The following is a 21,364-nucleotide window of genomic DNA, read 5'->3' on the forward strand; positions in this document are numbered from 1 at the left end:
ACTCCTCGCCAACAACACCAACCACCCAGACATACAGACCTGGCCATCAACCATGAACCATGAGGACTTCACACTTGACCTGACCTGCTGCACCAAGTCCCTTGGGTTCCACATCGACAAACCCCCTCTCCTTCAACACACACATAGCTAAGAAAACTCATAGCTTGGTATCAGCTCCCTCATGCGGAGAGTCAAGCTCTTCCTCCTTCCGGACAACTTTAAATCCACTGTTCAAGCTCTGGTCCTATTCCACCTGGATGGGGGCAATGCCCTCCTCGAAGGCCTCCTGTCATCCACCCATGTGTCCCTGAGAAGTGTCCTGCATGCAGCTGCACTCCTCAAGGGTCTACGCAGCTACGCAGCTACCACCATCACTCTGTCCCTCATAGTCGGCCCCCAAAAAATGCTCCTATATAAGGCACCTGTCCTGTGCCTGTGCCACTCGTTGCGTGTTCCAGGAGCAGGAGCTCCTTTCCTTCCACTCATCCCACCGTGCCTCTCAAATATTCAGAGGTAAGCTGCATATTAGTGAGCATGCGCTCCTAATCTGCATTATGCCACGATCCTTTGCCCATGATCTTGATATTGCCATTTCTACAAATATTGAGAAACAACCTGAGCAACGAGAACGCCATTCTAAGAGACGCCCTCATTGTATCCTGCAAGCTGCATTAGGAAACCGTGAGCTTTGCACTCAGTAAGATGGCCGCCGCAGTTTGAAATCGGCACATCTGCAATAGAAAATGCCTGCTGCATTCTGGTTGGTCCATTGTCTGCCTTTAACCAATCGTGGGGCACCAGCAGGCGTTTGCCAGCCCCCAACCAAGGCACCTGTCGTGTGTCTGTCCAGTGTGGCCAGACGCCAACGCTGTGAACCCCTGCCCTTGGGGCCTACTTTGCCCACCATACAACGTCTACTGTCCCTATGCATATCGCACCGCCCGATGGCCGAGCCATGATGAACTATACTGAACTCCAGCACAGCGCAGTAAAGCTCACCTAAGTACAACATTTTTGTGCTATTTTAGGACCAGCTACCCGTGTTTGTACCGTGTACGCTGCAGGTCTCATGCGCTCAATGTCCAAACAGAAACGTACTGATCCATTCCATCTGTAAATGCATTAATGCCCATCACTGTATGCAAGCTATTTATATTACCCGGCCCTGCATTCTATTACTAATGTTCACTGGGGCCTGTTTATTGTGACAAGGCTGACGCACATCGCATAGCGTAAAATTACAAATGCCAATTTATGCCTAGAATGTACAATCATGACTTCTGTTCGTTGTCGTAGAATTGCCTAATTGATGAGTCTGCAGTGCCTCTTACTGATCATAATGTCGACTGCTAGCGATTAACTGTAATTTGCACACATTCATCATTGCTTACTGTAGTAAGTTTGTCTAACTTCTTAAAGACCGCCTTGCCTTGCATATAGTAAAACCTCTGTTTTCTACATAACACTACACCGCCCGACTATGACACCCCCTTAGGCCACGAGATTATTCTGTGTCTCGCAGACGGCTGCCTTCGCCTCTCACACCTCTCCACTGCTCCACGCACCAATCATCCTCACACTACTGCTACCATATTAATCAGAGCACTAATTGCCACAATTTATCCACACTGCCTGCACCTCACCCTCGCCAGACATGGACTCTACCCAGATGCATCCACAACAAAAACATACCAGCTACACCAAAGTACCCCACCCAATACCTATCAGTATGCAAGCCATTCTTATCTTAATATATTGTCTTTATCACCTTACCTCGACTACCAGTTCCACAGCCTCAACCAACCTTTCTTATCGTTCAAGGATGGCCTTCCACCCGGATACTAACTTATTAGACACCAGGGTATGCTTCAAGGGTGCATTTATTTACTTAGGACTAGGTCTCGCATGACTCCATTGCCCTAGACACCACTCACTACCATGTCCCACACCGTTTCTTCTCAGCACCTCAGACTCTTTCGCCCCCCAAGCCCCACCACTGCCGAGCAACGCCTACAATTCCTAATCCACCTCCACCAAATCTCCCCTCGGCGCCCTACGTCGGACATACACAAAACATTCTACTTACCCTCGAAAGACCTTTTACAAGGATAAACAAGAAGAGATAGACTTTCCTCACGTACCTTCAAACAACCTAAGGATTCTAGTTCCCATACCAACACAACAGCCTATATTAACCCACACAAGTGCCAACACCCAGCGTCCGCAAGCCCCCTTCTACTACCACTTTCCCTGACCCTAACACCCGGGAACCACAGCCCAAATCACTGAGCGACTCTACAACTTACCAGTTGACACCATTAGTTCAAACAACCAGCTATGCCAACACCCAAAGCACCTCTAAAAGGGGCTCTACTAAATGTAAGATCACTAGGCGCACATGCTATAGATGCACATGACCTCATTTTAGAACACCAACTAGACTTCCTAGCAGTGACCGAAACGTGGCTCCACAAAGCTTCCATCCCCTCCTCACATTAGCCATCCCTGCTGATTATACCATTCTCCGGGCAGACAGCCCCGAGGCCACTGGAGGAGGTGTAGCTAATTAACTTTGTTTTTTTATGATCATACATCTAAGACACAGAAGGTTTTCTTTCCTTTGTACCAGTATTATGATTATTTGCAACTTGATTGGGGTTGGAGTCATTGTCATTTTATGATATGGTTATTAGCGGTGAAGAAGGCACTGACTCGCCAACGCCTTTCTTGTTACAGTCAGTATTTGTAATATAATGGAATATTTCATCAATCCTGCAGGAAATTCTTTGCATCGAACATAATGGACCTCATCTACGAGTTGGATGGTAGCCCGGTTGTAATACTGCCCAACTGTAATTGTGTTGGCGCCAACCGGTCCGGTGCTATTAGCACTGGATCACGGGATGGGTGTTAACGGTAAACCCCCATTGGGTCCATTGCACCCAATGGGGCATTTTTGGTGCAATTACCGCACGCTACTACAGCCGGCAGTAATTGTGCTGAAAACATGGTGCTAAAAGGGATGTTCGCCTCCAGAAAAAAGCTGCAGGTAAAACAGCCCAGTTAGCGCCCAACTCGTGATAGGGCCAGCTCTTAAATGCAGCGGTAATACCGTTACCGCCGCATTAAAGGGCTACCGCCCAACTGGTGATGAGGTTCAATGTCTTTATTCCAACCTATTCGCTCAGTTATTCATGTTTAAACACCTCTTTTAAAACATATTGGCTAATTCTAATGAGGCAAGAAGATGAAAGTGATGGAAGTTGAACAACACCTTGAATATGACAATCTCCTCTGCAACCTGGCATCCACAGTACTGTCAAAAATAGTAGTGACCACTACACACAATGTCGTCATGTTTTACATGTTCAGGATGTCATCCGGACCAATTTAATGTAAGTTCCAGAACTCCTTACCCGCGGTTAACAGAGATTAGGACAAGGGCAACACTCTTACAAAACACACTATAACAATAAGATGTAATTTGATTGTCATGAATGCTCACAAGAGCATAGTTTTTGGTTATCCTATTTAATTTAGATGTAAGATGACCATAATGAATTACGGACACTGAATGTGACCACATTGAAACATGAAAATATACTTCAAGAACATATTTATAGCCACAAATCTTTCATTGCCATTTTTTGTGAATGCTCCTGTTCAAATGTATATTAAGACTTTTTTATATACATAAGTGATAAACCCACATCAATTGTGTCTGATTTAAACATCAGTAAAATACATAACATAAACGTTCTATAGTTAAAATCTTGGATATATTAAAGAGCAATGTAGAACTATGAAAAAGTATCACTATCTTGAGATGAGTCCTTCATTAGATAGAACCTGTTTTAGAACCCACTGTCCCTTCTCATCAACTCAAGCAAACTTCTTTTTAATCTGTTTTATAGTACTTTTTTCAATTTCTCCCAATAAGAGTTATGTACTTTAATAAGAGCATCTGGAAAATCAGTACAACAACCACTCCTGAGCAACTCAGTTCACCTGTTGTCAAATAAAAGTTAATTATAAAAGGAATATAATGTCGACCTTGATACTAACAATTTTATTTTCATTTTGGTTCCGTTTTTTTTTCTTTCTTGATTGCGATGTTTTGGTTTACAGTCTTTTTTTCTTCAATGCCTTTTTTTCCTTTGAAACATGTTTGTTTTCAACCTAAATTACATGATAATACGTACTATAGGAGAATGTTGTACAATCAAGTGATTTAGATACTTGAGGTCCACGTCATAACATAGAGCATGATCTGCCCTGATAAAGCTCACATTTGAGTGAAACACCTGTCGGCCCAAGAATAGGATTTTTCCTGTTTTGCTAAATAGAAATATACCAAAATACCTAATTGATATATAAGGAGTGGTACGATAGAGTGCAAAATATTTCTAAGTTTTCTGCGTGATGACCAGTGGTAAATCGCGACAAAACCCAAGGTCAGGCGTGGGAGGAGACCGGGTGTAAATACTGAGAAATCAAGGTCTGGAAGGAACCTGCTGTGAATCCTGAAAACAGAGCAGAAAGGATCTGACAACGCGAAGGTGAAGCCTGAGAAGAGGAACTGCAACCTGGGAGAGAAGGACTGAGGCATTGTGACAGCAAGAAGGCCAAGGAAAAGCCCAGCCTGTGAACACCTGTGATGGGACTTTCCTTATGATGTATTATGTTAGGGTTGAGACTTGGGCTTGTGAACTCTTTTGTAGTCCAAGTATTTGAAATTGTTTTGTTTTTAAGGTTAGGGTATCCACAAGGGTAATGACATCTGAATATTGGGTTTGGAACTTTGTTGGGGACATCGTTGAACTTTACTTTGTAGAATAGGGTGTCCTAGCAGGGGCCAGGGTTTATCAAGGATAGGTTAAGAACTTAGCTATTGATAATCTTCCTATAGAATGGTGGTAGTCACTGGAGGGAGATCCAAACACAAACTTTAGGCACCATGTATGTCATTGCTCTGCCCTGTCACACCATTTAAAAGATGCCAATTGGACTCTGCTAATGGAAAGGGCTTGTATTGGCCACAGGAGCCTTTGGGGGTCAGTTGCCACATAGGGTATATGTGCCCTGGCATTACGTTTTTCTTTTCCAATTATTCTGCTCTGCATCATGCTCTGGTGCCATTCCCAGAGGACTGAATTTTCCTGATTATGAAGGGGTGGTTAATTTGGACTAGGAGTTCTGTTAGTGTTATTGGAAAGCAAACAAGTCCCTTGCAGGGAGATCTAGACCTTTTGCATCCCGGGGAAATGTTGGTAGGAAATCCATCCCCTGCCAGGGATTTGCAAAGTAGACACTCTCATTTGACCAATCCTCTTTGAGAAACGCCTGAAAATCTTTTTTTTGTCGTCAACTGTGGAGAGTAGAGCAGACTACCCTTTTATCTTTGTGATCCCTTCTTGATTTATCATTAAGGCAGTTCCTGTACCTCCCTGTGTTGAGAATGCTACAACCACTACCCCTAGGAGGCAGGTTAACTAACACACCTGACAAAAAAGGGAAGCCTAACCTCTCTTGGTGTAGGTAACTTGGTCAGGGGTAATAGGTGGAAACAAAAGTACAATTCGTCCACACACCACTCCAGAAAACACACTTCACTGATGTAACCTATTCAAATCATACATATATATCATGTAAAACTACTTTTGGTATTTATGCAAGTTACTAAAAGATACCAGCGTATTAAAAAAAAAACACCAGTGCCTACGCAAGGACTCTCCCCAATGTTCATATGTGGGCCCTCTAGCAGAGGTGAGCGCCCAACAAGAAATAAGGGAAGAAGGGAGAAGCGTGGACTCATAAAACCTAACGAGCAGTTAAGTGCCATTTTCGTCTGCACAATAAGGTACAGTGTCCTAAAGACACAGCCCAAACCGTATGTAGGGAAGGCCTTAGACCTGATGGTCAGCCCCTAACACCTATAGATGGGTATAGGATAAAAAAGGAAACAATTGTGTACACACAAAATATTTAATAAATCCATACGGATTAAAACAGTACTTCATATTCACTTTTAATGCCCTAGAGCAATATACAAGTATTAAAGCCTGGGCACCTATAATATATTGGAGAGAAAATGAAACTATTTTGAACCCTAGCCAAAGTGCTCCAATAATTATTAACATTTTAGAAATTAGTTACCTGAATCATACATTTCAAGGGAAAATAGTTTCTAGAAATGATCAATGTTAAACCTACAGTCCGATACAAGAAATGCTTATGAAAACTTCAAAAAGCCATTAAAAATCACAGGCAAGTATCAAATACCAAACTTGGTCCAGAGCTCTCTGACCCCTAGGAGATGAAGGAAACATTTCCAGGGTCACGTAAGTAACTCAAAGTCAATTTTAGGAGAGTTCCTGGTAAATTCAGTTCCTTTGGGATGTATAGAGAAAGGTTAAGGGGCCATCTGCATTAGTGGAGGTAAGTCTATTTGACCCCACAGGTGTAGATCCTGCGACAGACCCCCGCAGGAAGGCCACAGGAGACCCCAAAGAAGTGTTCTAGAGCTCGCAAGACGGACCCAGGCCTCAGAGGAAGAAGCAGTCTGTGTGAATCGCGGTAAAGACTCGGCTCCTAAAAATCTCTACCACGGACCAGATTAACACCTAAGGGTATTTTGAATGATTACCCACCCACCCCTGGACCCAAAGGTAGGTACTCACGCCAGTAATTTCGGCGATAACTGCTCCAGCACTGCGAAACAACCCATGTGAATAGGCAGCACTTTTCCACAGGTGCAGTGTTCGGGATTCAAGATTTCTAGGACTTGGAACCCTGGGCCAGAAAGGCCCCAGTGACCCAGGAAAGGATCTCTTTCTACAAGCTACGAGTGAACACTTTGATGGAGACTTCAAGGAGGAGAGTGAACCTGAACAAACAGTCCCAAGCAGCAGGTTGAACAAAAGAAGGTAGTAGCATGGCCGCAAACTGTCTCAGGACGTAGACAGCCGCTGGTGGTCCTCTCAGATGTCTCAAGCCGAAGATCTGATGGGTAGTTCACCACGTCCTGGACCTCTGTAGCCACCCTTAGCAATCGGAAGATACCTCCGTAAACGGTGTGTGGCGATGGTAAAACAGCCCAGAATCTGTTGTTTTTGAGGGCTCGACCCATCAGATGTGGGCAGACTGCAGAATTCTTTAGGGGACCCCAACTAGACCATCCGAGACAGTTTCCAAACTGGGATTTCCCCAAACCCCTGTTCCTTGCCAGTATGGCCAGGTAAGAGTAAAGAAAATTGCCAAAACAGCGGGAGTTGCAGTAAGTCTCTCCTCCAGCAGGTTAGCAGACCCAATTCCTCCTTGTTGAGGAACTGGAAACCAAGAGATGGAGGGGTAGGGCAGAACCTAAATATCCCTACAAAAGGTGCTGACCCCAGGCCCTCCAGCCAATCACTAAAAGGGGGTTGGGGCTGAAGGTTAGATGACCATCTAAACGGGTGGGTCAGTAGGACTCCTACACAGCCTTAGCTATCCCCACAGGAAGTGAAGGGGTAGTCTAGGGAGCTATATTGGCCTTAACTAGTAAGGACCAATATGGAGGCTGCCATTGTGGGCTCCCAAAGGGCCCACGTTGTCAGGGCCATTTGAAGACTAGATCCTGGCCATCTAGCCGAAGGAATGCTCTGAAAAACAAAAGGGCAGAGAGCAGAATTTAAAAATAACCCATTGGTACCCCAATGGCTACCAGAAAGGTACATTGGGATACCAATCTGGTAGAATGGCTTGCACCCCTGGTGAAGCCAAAACTAAAGTATAGTTACCACCAACCTTCTCCCTAAAACCTGTGTAGAATTTAAAAATCACCCTAGGGCAAAAATGGGGAGCCTGAGTACTGGGCACCTTATATGCAATCCAATACTATATATCTTTATATAAGGCACTAAGGGACGTAATAGCAAGGGGATTTAAGGAGAAGTCTGCCTGGCCACCAAAAAGACTGGGGAAAACCAAAAACCTGAGGGGCCCCAAAACTTGGCCCTAGAGTCCCCAAAATAGGATTTTTTGTCAATTGTTGATAAATATCAGTGAAGATATCAAGATGAAGGGCATGTTATTTCTAATCCGATTTCTTCATCATGGGTATCTGAATTAAATTCATAAACATGCCCTCTTACCCTGAGTAGTTAAGGCTCGAGAGCAGGAATTTTTTATCCAAGATAAAAAATCCCTCACTGTTTTGTAAAAAAAAAGAGCTGTCTGTCTTGACAGTCCAGTGCATTGTGCGAACTGCCAGTACGCTTCTTCCTTAAGGGTACTGTCACACAGAAGTATGCGTGTCCCTGCATTTGCCACTTCCTGTGAAGTCCTGTTAAAACATGCATTGTCAATAGTTTTGGCTTGTGTATGTGTGCACTGCTTTTCTATGCCCGGCTGTTGTCAAATTATGGCCACGTAGTACTTTAGTTAGTGACCGACAAATGCTTATCCCATGCCTACACAAAAGCCCAAAGCATTTGGGGTTGCCAAAGCTTGTTCCTTCTTCCAGCTGCATTTGTGGCTTCCTGTCTCGTTCCCTTTTACAACCTCCTTTACTGTATATCAAGATCTGTTTCTCTTTTTGCTTAGTTTGCATTTTTGATTTTTCCCATCATTCCCCTCTTTTTTAATCCTTGCCCTTTGTTTCATTTTGTTACCCACTTTTCTCTGTTTCTCTGACAATTCATCTCTCTCTCCCTTTGTCTAACAGTCTTTATTCCCGAATTTCTCCCTCATTAAATTATCTCTCATTCTAGATCTCCGTTCTTCTCCCTCTTAGCTGCACCGTCCAACGCCCCTTTCCTTTGTCATTACAAGATTAGGTATGACCTTATTTTTCGGGAGGGGGCATGTGATTCTGAAGGATACCCAAAGAAAACAGCAAAGATTCAGTAAGAGTAATGTCAAATTAGTGAGCAAACCCCCGGCTGCTTCACCACTGCTGGTGTTGCTCACGAGAGAGCCATAGCAGAGGTGAGGACCCAGAGCGGTCCCAAAAGAGCCATACGAGGATTCCTGGGGTACAGGATATAAGCTTCTGCCACAAGTGAACCTCTGAGCAGCATGGGGTAAATTCAGTGGACACTAGTGTTCCAGATATCTCATAGCTCTGGAGTGCTTAGGTCTTTGTGGATACTTTAAGCCTATGCTATGGGGCCAAGTTGGATGTGAAGACTACTGTGGTCAAAGCTGCTTTGGTTTTGTGCGTTTTTATATTTGTTTTGGGGGCAGAGAGGTTAAACACTCGGGTAACTTGCAGTCAGAGGTTTTCCAATGTTTTCGACCAGTGCTGCATCAAGCTGTGGTCCGAGGTAGGACAGTAGGAACCTTTGTGAGGGCCCCAAGAGTTGTTTTCGTGCCTGGAGCAGACGCCGAGGAAGTCTTTAGGATGTAAGTGCAGCTTTGGAATGGTTTAATCTCGCCCGCTTCAGTAGACCTTGATTGTCTAGAGGAGAGGCTTCAGTGGCAGAGAATTGTAGGTGATTCGCAAATAAGTGGACCCCATTCAAGTGAGCTTCGAAGTGTCAGGGGAATACTGTTTTGGTAGTTGCAGGTCTCTGGCAGGGTCAGCTGTTGGCGCATCTCATTGCTTGTACTCGTGCGTCTTCATCTGCCTCTGCACAATAACTTGGTAAAACAAGACTTCCAGATGCTAAAAGTTTGGAGGCTTGTGTCAAGGCTATTTCCCATTGAGAAAAGGGAAGACAATACCATCCTCGTTTCTCGCTCTCATGTGCAAGTGTGGTTCCTGCATTTCTTAGCATAGCTTTGCTGTCCTGTGGGTCTTGAAAAGTTGCTGGTTCAAGCAGAGTCTTCTCAATTCAATGTTAAATGATCGATTTTCCAGAACGTCCACTTTTATGCAGAATTAGAGGGTATCCCCTTCGTTTTGCGGACAGGAATTCTGCTGATGTATTTTACGCAAAACTCATCGAAAAATAAAGGGGCTTGCGGTAGGGGGACTAGCATAGGGAAAGTGGGCGGGGGGGGGGGGTGGTTTGTGGGGCAACTGCCTAAGCCCCAAACACAAAATAATAAAATCAATTAGCTTTTATGGCGGAATTGCAGCAAAGTAAAATACTTTGGCAGAATTCCTGTCGGAAAAAAAGACATAGAAACGAATTAGAGTGAGGATATCTGAAACATTAAGAAGGCAGTTATTGGTGAACTCGACCTTGAAGTTGTGCAGTAGTCTCCTTGGGCATGCTCGCAATATTTATCATGCATATTATCGTCGCGGATGACCTCAAGCTGAAAAATTACAGGTGCTGCTTCAAAGCAGAAGGCAGCTTGGGACTTTCATTATTACAGGAAATTATAGGAATGGTTGAAGATAATCTATCAATGATTTTATGGGAAATGTTCTCTAACTTTTACCTCAGTTACTGCTTGGCTTTGTTTTTTCACATTTGGAGCAATTAAACTGTGTTTAAACATTTACTTGGCCAGGCCATCTTTAAAATGGTTCAATGTGTGGAAGACTGAAAATCATTTTCTGAGAAAAATGCCAGATGTTTCAATTCACTGGACGTTTGGATTCACAATACAATGTTTTCTATCGTGAGAAACAATTGTATTAATTAAAAAGCATGGTTCTGTTTTTGCTCTACTAACATAAATGCATCCTTGTATGTCAGGATCAGCAGGTGTGGCAAATAAAAAGATTTGATGGTGAATTATTTTATTTTTTTGGATGAGACGGGACTGTCATACTGTTTTTTTTTAACATGGTATACACCCATCGTAATTGGAAATACTTCATAAAATAAGGTGTCACGGACAATTTTGAGGCATGTGTCTAGATTATTGCGTCTCCGGTAACCTGAAGGTGCAGCCTTACTCATGAATTGTTGCTGCAATTGTTTTAGGTAACTAAATGACCATGGAATCTGGTGCCGAGACTCAGCAGAGTGGTGATGCGGCTGTTACAGAGGCTGATAACCAACAGATGACTATACAAGCACAGCCACAGATGGCAACGTTGGCACAGGTAGTACATGGTTTGGTCTCAACTAAGTTGTGGTTACTAACAAGAAGGGGCATGGGCATCATTTGAAGACCACGCCCAGTTCTGTGTAACTTTTCCAAAAGCATGTCCATATATTTAGATTTACTGATGCGATTATTTTTTATAGCCTTCTCATTTCATCTTAACACTGGTGTGATGCTGAAGTCATTTGTTTGCTACCTCGTTTTGTGTGATTATATTGTTTGTTTGGTAAATTAAAATTCTCCCATTTGGAGTTACTAGTGAACTTTCAACATTGCCGTGTTACTCCAATGCCTGACCTTTCAAAAGGGTTGTACCCAGACGCCTCCAATTGTTTAGCAAGAGGCATGGCTTCAGGCAGATATGCTTATGTGATGTGCCCCCTACAAACTGAAAAGCTCTGGTCCTGTTTTTCAAATGATAAGTAAAATGGGCAGTTTTAAATGGATATGTTGAAACTTACCAAAGCTTTTCTTTTCCTTTAGAATCTGTAATGTCCATTAACTGCTATAGGACGTGCAACTACATTTGAACATTGAGAAGTAAAAAATTATGGTAACAATCTGATTTTATGCTTTTAATCTACTCTAAAATTGAATTTTTATACCCTTGAAATTACACCACTTATGGATGATTAAAAGTGTAACTTGATTTTAAAAGAAACATGAATCTTTTTAACTTTACTTAAGAAAAATCTTGCACAATATGAGACACTTTCTATCTGTCCAAGAAAACATACAAAAGGTGAATTTGTATCTTGTGAAACATAGTAAAGTTTGCAAAATGGTAGGCATTTGGTTTAAATTTAAAGTGTCATTTTATATGAGCAGTTCTATTCATCGAGAAAAAGCATCACTTTTGCATTGTTTTGGACAGTGACTATCTTGATCTATCTTGACGCTGAATATTAGGACTCAAATTTACAGTTCCTCCCGAGAAGCCTAGATACAATAGGAAGCACAGTAGATGCAAGGACTATTTTCCATGACCCTCTGGTGAGGACCATGAAACCATCTATCATAAGAGTATGCAGCAGTAGTGTGCAACATGCAGCCCAATCCGTCACTATTGACTACGCTAGTTAGTGCTGATGGTAGTTGTAGTCAGGAATCACTTAAGGGTGGCAGAAAGGCTGGTGGATAGTATACCTGATCGCCCAAATAGACATCCCAAACAAGTGCACTGCCCATGTATACTACAAAATATACCCACTTTATTTCGAATTACTCGTATAGCAGTTGACAGTTCTAATAAGTACTTTGTGTAAAATACCTAAGCTAAAGGTAGGACTATTGCATGCTGGTAAACTCGGTACCTATAAGGCTACGGTGTGGGGGAGAAAAAGGAACCCTAGATAACATTAAATGCATTTGCTCAGTCATCATCAGGACCCAGAATGCCAACACAAAACAGTCACTGTACCCCCTACAACCTCTATGTAGGGTAAAATTATGGCTAAACGCAGACCATATACTACATACAGTACTTCAAGGAAGTACAGGGGGTTAACATGTTCCCAATGATGCCAAGAGTGCTACCAATAGGTTTGTATAGTGTTCAACTCCTACTATCAGACCAGTGCAGTGTAATTGATATGTAATCACAGCTAGAAACAGTATCTCAATAAAATCCCATAGTAGTAGTGCAGCGTGGTGACTTAATGCAAATGCATTTGTAGGTAATCCTAGTACCTGTAATCTTGAAGGCTCTCTTAAGTATGAAATATGGGTTTGGCACTAGTAGGCAGCACAAAGCTCACTAAGTGAGGTGTTCAGTACATACATATGTCAAGTGGGAGGGGTAATCAGTTTGCAGTCAGACTGTGCGACAAGGGAGGCAGGTGTCGGCCAGATAGAGGATTGTTGACCAGGGGCAGGTGATCCGGTGTGCTTACCGGAACAGAGTAGTGGCGCATTGTTCATCATCCCAAAATACAGACTAGAGACCCTTTATGCCCAAATATTTAAACCAAAGGGGGAACCCATCTAAACCCCCGGATATCCCCAGATGCTGACGTAACATCTGTGAGGGAGAATAGCTCCGGCTTAGCACTATTCACTTTATAACCTGAGTATCATCTAAACTCGTACACCTCATCCATGACAGGCCTGAGATTCCTCCACGGGTCATGGATATATAGAAGCGTATCATCTGCATAAAGCAAAATTACCTGAGATGGCCCAGTCATATAGATACCTCTGTGCCCATGCCGCTTCCTCACAATCGCTGCAAGGGGCTCAGTCATGAGCACAAATAATAGAGAGCAAACCTGTTGAGTTCCCCCTTCCCAGTCGGAAGGCTTGAGAGATCGTATTATTAGTGCGCACCTTATCCACTTTGCCAGAGTATAACTGTACGCAGCTAAGGAAATAATGCCCAAATAGAAAATGCTGCAGTACCGTAAAAAGATCTCTCCAGGACACCAAGTCAAAACCTTTTTCGGTGTCGAAGGACGCAGCTACTGCCCAGCGGATTAATTTCTGAAATTATGCAAAATATACCTCCTTAAATGTAATGTCTATCCGTTTGAGATGAATCCCGACTGATCCAGGTGCACTGACAGTGGCCTATAAGACAGGAGACGGGTGGACATTATTTTTGCAAACAACTTTGCATCCACGTTAGAGACAATGGCCTGTATGAGGCAATCTTATACAGTGGTTTGTCAGGCTTCAACATTACTGTTATAATCTCTTCACTGAAGGATGATGGGAGCGTTTGTAGTCCTAATGATTCCTCCCATATCTGTAGCAGTTGTGGCGCTAGGTTCTCCCTAAATTCTTTATAAAGTTCTATCCCCAAGCCATCTGATCCAGACACCAGCAAACTTGGTTCACTATCTATCGCCTCCACAATCACGGGTGTGTCTAGGGCCAGGCGTGCCTCGTCAGGCAGCTGTGGGGGATCTGTAGTCTCAAATTATTGATCCAGGTTTTGCATCAGTGTATCCATCAGCGTTGGCATACAAGTTTGTTTAGAAATGTAAGAATTCACCGCTTATCTTCCTCAGAGGTTAATACCTCCCCTGGTTGTCCAAAAATGCCAATAATAGGTTGTATTTTACTTTCTGCCATAGGTGCTGTGGCCAAAGACCTCTGGGGACCTTCCGAGCAAGCATTGGTTTTGTAATAAAGAGCACTTCCCTGTCTGCTAGTTCCTGAAATTTTAACATACCCCTTAATTACCCCAAAACAATGTTCTATGAATCAACACACCATATTAATCTTCTAGCCTTCTCAATTGTTCTTCCACCTCATGCAGCTCCCTTCTTATCCCTTTGAGTACCCCAACAGACACCGACACCTCGTAACCATACTTTAAACGCCTCCCACACTGTTGAATGCAGCGGCATTGACCCTGCGTTGTCTATGAAAAAAACAATAAATGTCATCTTGGAGGGACAATAGCAATCCAGAATCTAACAATATGGAAGGAACCATCCTCCACACGTCTGGGTCTGGTACACCCGTCGATCACAAGGGAGATCTCCAACGGAGAATCATCAGACAAGGTGTGTGGATGGATCTTACATGCCTGCATCCAGTCAGGAGAGCTACCAGTAATCTATCCTGGACATTGTATCATAGACCGATGAATAAGTATACTCCCTACTCTTAGGACACCTGCTCCTCCAAACATCGGTCAGCAATAAGTGGAACATTATCTGCCTGATCATTTGTGTTGAGTTAGTAAGACTGCATAGGGTAGTAGTTGATGGGTCCAGTACAATATCCAGGATAGTATTGAAATCATCCCCCAGTAAGATTGGCGTATTCATTGCCCTCATTAATGTAAAAATTGGGATCATCTGCATTGGGCCCATAGTTGTTGACTAATCCGACGAGTACACCAGAGATATGCCCCATAATATTAAATACCCCCCCAAAGGGCAATGCAGCTCTTGGTAACAATAATTGGTTATTTATAACGTGATTGATACCCAGAGGTTTCTAAGCGTGGATCCAGGGATTGAACATGTTGCTCCACGTTGTCTTGCTTCCAAGGCGAGCACGTTCCCCCCCCGAGTTATCCTCAGTGACCTGAAATCCCAATGAATGATGAATGAGGATAAGCACACCTCTTATTTGCGATGAGTAATCAATATAAAATCGTTGCTGGCCCCGTTCTGGTGCAAATCCCGCATGTATCTCCCCCAACGCTTGTGTCTCCTGTAACATTATGATCTTAGGGTGATGCCATTCCAAATAAGCTAACACCTTTCTGGCCTTGGTTGGATTATTCAGACCACAGATATTTCATGTAATCAAAGTAATAATAACATCTCCCATCCTGCTAGAACTGGCTGCAGCCTTTCACTAAACAGTATGTCTATCAAACTTTTTAATGCCCACCCTCACCATCCACCCCAACCTGACCGTGGTATCCCTGCAGCTCTCCCTGTGAAACTTCAAGGGACAATGTGGGAACAGCAACCTGTCTCATCGCATTAGCTCCATCCGGTGTAGGAGCATCAGTAGCCCATGAGGCATGTATCCAGAGTGAAGTACGAAGTATTCCCAAACAAGAGTCCATAAGGTTCAGTCTCCAAAGGATGATTGCGATTGAGGCATCACTAGGAGATTCAAAGAAATGTGCCCTACTTCCAGGTTGTATGCATAGTTTGGCCGGAAACAAGTGCATAGGAAATTTGTCTTTCAAGTAGCAGGCGCTTGACTGGTTCGTACAATCTTCTAGCTGTCTGAACTCCTGCAGAAAAGTCTGGCTAGATTTGATTAAAACTGATGAGATGCACGCTCTCTTGCCAGTCTTAGTAGTAGATCCCGGTCATGGTTATTCAAGAGATTGGTAATACTCCTTCGTCCCGTCACCTTTCCTCCATACTTTTGGGGGACATTCCCTCCATCGGGACAGGATGGAGCACTATTGAAGCATCAAAAATAACTTGTCCTTTTATTTTTACACGGGCCCACCGCTTGTGACCGTAGCCCCTCCTTCATGAGCTCTGCCCCGTACATCACCTTTCAGTCCCTTTCTCTCTGCGGTCGGGGTCGGACGCAATTGCATCGTAGAGAAATGTTTGTTTCGAAGGGATGTGTCCTCCGACGTGTTCCTTATCTTGATAGATCACCTCCAGCTTGCTGGCCTCGGAATTTTTTTTTCAGTAGAGGGCGCTGCGCGTTGATGTCCCTCGAGCCGATGTCCCTTGACAGCCTCCGTATCAGCGCCAACGTCATCATGCGTATAAATAGACTTGCGCAGCGTCCATTGCTCAGTTCCGTTTTTCCGTGCTTCGTGGGCCTCGGAATCGCGTTGCTCAGTTCGTTACTCAGAAAATATAGTCTTCATTATTCCTCGAGAATAAACCAACTCTTACTCGATGGCTTCCTCATCCTAACCGACGACTCCACGGTTCGGCTTCAAAAAATTTTGAGACTGTGGAAAGAAAATGTCGTTGACAGATCCTCACAGGATCTGTTTGTGGTGCCTGGGATCGGAGCACCAATGTTCGGAGTGCGAGGACTGCATGTCCATGACGGCGAAAGCCTTGAAGGAGCATAAGGGGAAGCTTGAGAGAGGTAAGACAGTTAAAACTCCTTCAAAAGTTTCCTCGGCAGTCGAGACATTCGTCTCCTCGCCGACACAGGAAACCTTCTCGGTCTAGGACTCGAAGCAGCTCTCATCACTCTTCGAGATCCAAGCATTCAAGTAAGAGACGTCAAAGATCCCCTTCCTCGTCTTCTGTTTCTCTGGAAAGAGTCACCTGCCCCACAAAACATAGCTCTCAGGCTGAGTGGGAGGAATTCTGTAAAAGGATGCTTAGCGTCTTCGAGAAAGCGGCCTCGACCCCCTCGAAGACAGCTGAGGGTGATACCCTGGGTGAAAGACCCGAAAAATCTAAACGCTGCGAGTCGTTGCACCCGGCGAAAGAAACTACTCGAGAGCATCATGAACCCTCGAGCAAAGGCACTGTGCAATCGACGCCATCGTCGACGGTCCCTTCGACGCATAAATGTGCGTCATCGACGCCATTATCGAAGGGCTCATCGACGCATAGGTCAATCGAATTGACGCCGTCTTCGAAGTCGAAAAAGAGCAAACTCACGGCCGTCACTACCTCACAGCGAGTGGTCATACCCAGAGCCTCTATCATGACTTTGTGGTCATTGACAACCTCGAGTAGGATCTGATCCTTTCGAGTTCTTCGAGGCCACTTCCAATCTTCTCGACGCCTTTTTCGGTGTTTTCGAAGCCTTTAACGTCCGCGTCAACGACGTCGACGTTTTCCCAACCGATTACGACAAATTTAGCCCCTTCTGCTCCGGAAATGGGATTTAAGCCATTTCCAAGGTCTGATCATTTCAGACCTTTGTCTTCAATCTATGAGGAAGGGGAGGATTCAGATCAAGAAAGACCCTTTGGGGTGCAGAGATCTGCAACACCAGAACCAGAGGAATTTACATCTGAGGAAAATAGGTTGAATGACCTTAGAGAATCCCTACAATGAGGCAAGTGGGTTAGATACTTCCCCAGAAATAGAATTTGCCAAACCAGACCCAGGGGAACATGCTGAGACCCCTTACAGAATTTTCATGGGTTGGTCTACACCTTCACCTGCATTCCAACAGGATGACCTTACAGACATCTTAGTCAAAGGCCCATAGGAGGATCCTGTGGTTCCATTTCACGCTGCATTACAAAGAAAAATATTGGCTAACTGGGAAACTCTGGAGGTTATCCCGGCGGGTAACAAAAAGTATCAGCCAAATATAGGGTATCTAATACTGACCCGGAATTTTTGTCTAAACATCCAACTCCAGAGAGTCTGGTTGTCCAAGCAGCAACTGCATCAGGCAGTAGATCGGCATACCCTATTGTTCCACAGGATAGGAATGACAAAAGATACGACACTATGGCTAAGAAATTTTTTTCTGCATGTAGCATGGCGTTGAAATCTATTAACGCTACTTTTACGCTAGCAAGGTTCATCCATACACTTTGGGAGTGTGTGTGCTTCATCAGCGGCTGACTGCCTCCCAGAGGGAGAAGAAAGGGAAGCGTTTCTAAACATCATTAAGGATGGTAAAGACGCAATGTGCGAATCACTTCAAACTGGCATTGATTCTGCTGACAGCATCAGTAGGGCCATGGCGGCAAGTACTACAACCCGCAGATTTGCGTGGTTGCGAAAGTCTGGGTTTGCTCCAGATGTACAAGCCAGAATTTTAAATATGCCCTTTGACGGTTCTTCTTTGTTTGGTAAGAAGGCGGATGACAGCCTAGAAAAGTTACAGACATCCAAAGCAGTAGCAAAATCCCTGGGTGCTGCAATCCGCCAAACGCCATATCGCCCCTCAGGAACCTCTTGGAGAGGTAAGTCCTTTCGATTTTATTCCGCATTCGGAAAAGGCAGAGGACAGTCGGTTCAAAGAGGTCTAAAAAGATTCACCTGAGGTGGACGGGGTAAAAATACAAAAGCCGCAGCAGCAGGTACCTCTTTACCATCAGCACCTGCATCAGCCGCCTCTAAATCTCTCTAAAGACTCTCCTCACAAGACACCAGTAGGGGGCAGGCTAACTCAACATCTGACGGAATGGCAGGCTATTACATCAGATGCTTGGGGATTGGAGACAATTGCCCAAGGTTACTGCCTGTCTTTTCTACACATTCCTCAGTCATCCACCGGGGAACAGCTCTCGGAAAGTTCCAGATCCTCTCCTCTTGCAGGAAATTGTAGACCTGCTGGAGAAAGGTGCCATAGAACCGGTACCTGTAGCGGAGAGGAAGAAAGGCTGGTACTCCCCCCTACTTCCTAATACCGAAGAAGGACGGAGGACTGAGACCTATCTTGGACTTACGAGAATTGAACAAGTTCCTCAGGAAGGACAAGTTCAAGATGGTAACTTTCTCAGATCCTTCAGGCCCTCCAGCTCCAGGACTGGCTGGTATCTCTGGACTTTCAGGATGCTTATTTCCATGTGCCAATCCATCTCAAACACAGGAAAGACCTGAGGTTCGCAATTGGTGACTCCCATTATCAATTTCGAGTTCTGCCAATTGGGCTGACCTCTGCCCCAAGGGTCTTCACCAAGCCAATGTCGGTAGTGGCTGCAAGTCTAAGGAGGGAAGGGATTCACGTCTACCCCTACCTGGACGATTGGCTGATCAGAGCTGTATTCCCGGAACAAGCTCAGATCCAGCGGTACTGGACACTTCCCTGGGAAAAGCCTCGCCACCAGAGGTGAGGGCTCAAGATATTCTACAGATGGTTACCAAGTTCCAAAATGCCTAACGTCTCCCAGCCTTCGACTTTTTGAGGTTGCTAGGCCTCATGGCATCCTGCATTTTCCTAGTGCCAGAGGCTCGCCTGAGAATGAGATCCCTCCAGTGGGCACTGAGGACTCAGTGGTCACAATTCTCAGGAAGAATGACAGATCTTCTTCAGGTTCCCGACAGGGTGGCTCGAGACCTTCAGTGGTGGGCCTGTCAGGAGAACATTCTGAAAGGAGAACAGTTTTGGCAACCCTGGCCGGAGATAACAGTAGTCACGGATGCCTCACTCACGGGGTGGGGAGCCCACGCCAACGACTTCACCATCAGCGGCCGTTGGTCTCCATCGGAGTCCAGACTACATATCAACCTGTTAGAGCTGAGGGCCATCAGACTTGCGCTGAAGGCGTTCCTGCCAGCTGTACAAGGGAAGAATGTCCTGATAATGACAGACAACACAGTGGCCATGCATTACCTCAACAAAAGAGGAGGCGTAGGATCACTACCTCTGTGCAGAGAGGCGATGCAGCTCTGGTTTTGGGCAATCCAAGAAGGAATCTCTCTATCGGCAGTTCACCTAGCCGGAGAGAAGAACTTGACAGCGGACGCTCTGAGCAGGCAGAGCACAGTCTCCCACGAGTGGGAACTAGCTCAGGAAGTCCTTCAAGAGATCTTCGCCCTTTGGGGAACCCCTCAGGTGGATCTGTTCGCCACCAGTGTCAACAGGAAGTGCGATCTGTTCTGTTCAAGGGAATTTCCCCCGAGAGGAGCTCTGGGAGACGCGTTCATAGTGGACTGGGAGTTTCCGCTCCTGTACGCGTTCCCACCGGTCCCTGTCATTCCTCAAATGATCAGGAGGTTGAGAAGATTCCGGAAAACCATGATCCTAATTGCCCCGGATTGGGCCAGGAGAACGTGGTACCCGGACCTTCTAGACTTGTCCATCTGCCCTCCAATTCGACTTCCACTCAAGGAGAATCTACTCTCACAGAAGGGAGGTCATGTTCCCCATCCAGACATCAAAACCCTCAACCTTCACGCTTGGCTTCTGAAAGGCTGAGGTACAAGGATTGGGACCTCCCTGATGATGTTATGGAGGTGTTGCTTTCGGCAAGGAGGCCAGCAACAAAGTCTTTATACCGCTGCCGTTGGAACAGATTTTGCAGCTGGTGTAGAGAAAAGAATATCGACCCCTTTTCATGTGGTACACCAATGGTTTTGTCCTTCCTACTCTATTTGGCGAATTCAGGCCTTCAAGTTGGCACCATTAAGGGCTATCTCGCAGCGCTATCCATCTTTAAGCGCACTGCGGAAGAACCATCCTATTTCAAGTTACCCTTGGTAATACAGTTTCTAAAGGGGTTAACTAACGTTTATCCCCCAAGACCATTCCAGGTTCCCCTATGGGATTTAAACTTAGTCCTAACTTTCCTGATGGGCACACCTTTCGAACCACTCCATTCTTGTTCGTTAAGATTTCTTACCCTTAAAACTGTTTTATTAATAGCACTTACATCTGCTAGAAGGGTGAGCGAGTTACAAGCTCTTTCTTGTAAACCCCCTCATACAATCTTTCACAAAGACAAAGTTGTCCTGCAAGTGAAGCCCAATTTCCTCCCAAAGGTGGTTTCTGAATTCCATATCACTCAGAAGATTACCCTGCCATCTTTCTATCCTCCTCCTCATCCGGGGAAAGAGGAAGAGAGGTTACACAGGCTGGACCCAAGAAGGGCTTTAAGTTTTTACATCAGTAGACTGGCTAGGATAAGACAAGCAGACCAGTTGTTTGTAGGCTACGCAGGTCACAAGCTGGGGTTACCGATAACTAAGCAGACCATTTCCAGATGGATCATTCTAGCCATTTTTGAATGTTCTAAACTGGCAGGAAAAGAGCCCCCTCAAAATCTTAGGGCTCATTCGACCAGAGGTATTGCAGCTTCATCGGCCCTCAAAAGAGGAGTGCCGGTTAAAGACATATGTGCGGCTGCCACATGGTCGTCCGTCCATACCTTTACACGATTTTACAACTTGGATTTCTCCTCCAGTCAAGAGACTAGGTTTGGAAGGGCAGTATTGCACTCTATTCATCAATAAAAGGAAGCATGAAGTCAGTACTCCCACCTCCAATAACAGAATACTGCTATGGGAGC

At 44.9% G+C, this 21,364-nt stretch overlaps 1 protein-coding gene across 2 annotated transcripts in view; it reads left to right on the plus strand.

Annotated features, from left to right (window-relative positions):
* The window catches only part of CREB1 (cAMP responsive element binding protein 1), a 379,690-nt gene that overhangs the window by 103,688 nt on the left and 254,638 nt on the right, over nucleotides 1-21,364 (plus strand). The window contains exons 2-3 of one of the 2 annotated variants that reach the window (XM_069615589.1): nucleotides 10,863-10,984; nucleotides 11,470-11,539. In XM_069615589.1, the coding sequence (XP_069471690.1) occupies nucleotides 11,537-11,539 (3 nt within the window). In that variant the 5' untranslated portion in view covers nucleotides 10,863-10,984; nucleotides 11,470-11,536. The remainder of the gene's footprint in view (nucleotides 1-10,862; nucleotides 10,985-11,469; nucleotides 11,540-21,364) is intronic. The other variant, XM_069615588.1, reaches the window with a different exon arrangement.

This window comes from Ambystoma mexicanum, chromosome 9 (assembly GCF_040938575.1).
Source record: "Ambystoma mexicanum isolate Mex_15411 chromosome 9, UKY_AmexF1_1, whole genome shotgun sequence".
Lineage (NCBI taxonomy): Eukaryota > Metazoa > Chordata > Amphibia > Caudata > Ambystomatidae > Ambystoma > Ambystoma mexicanum.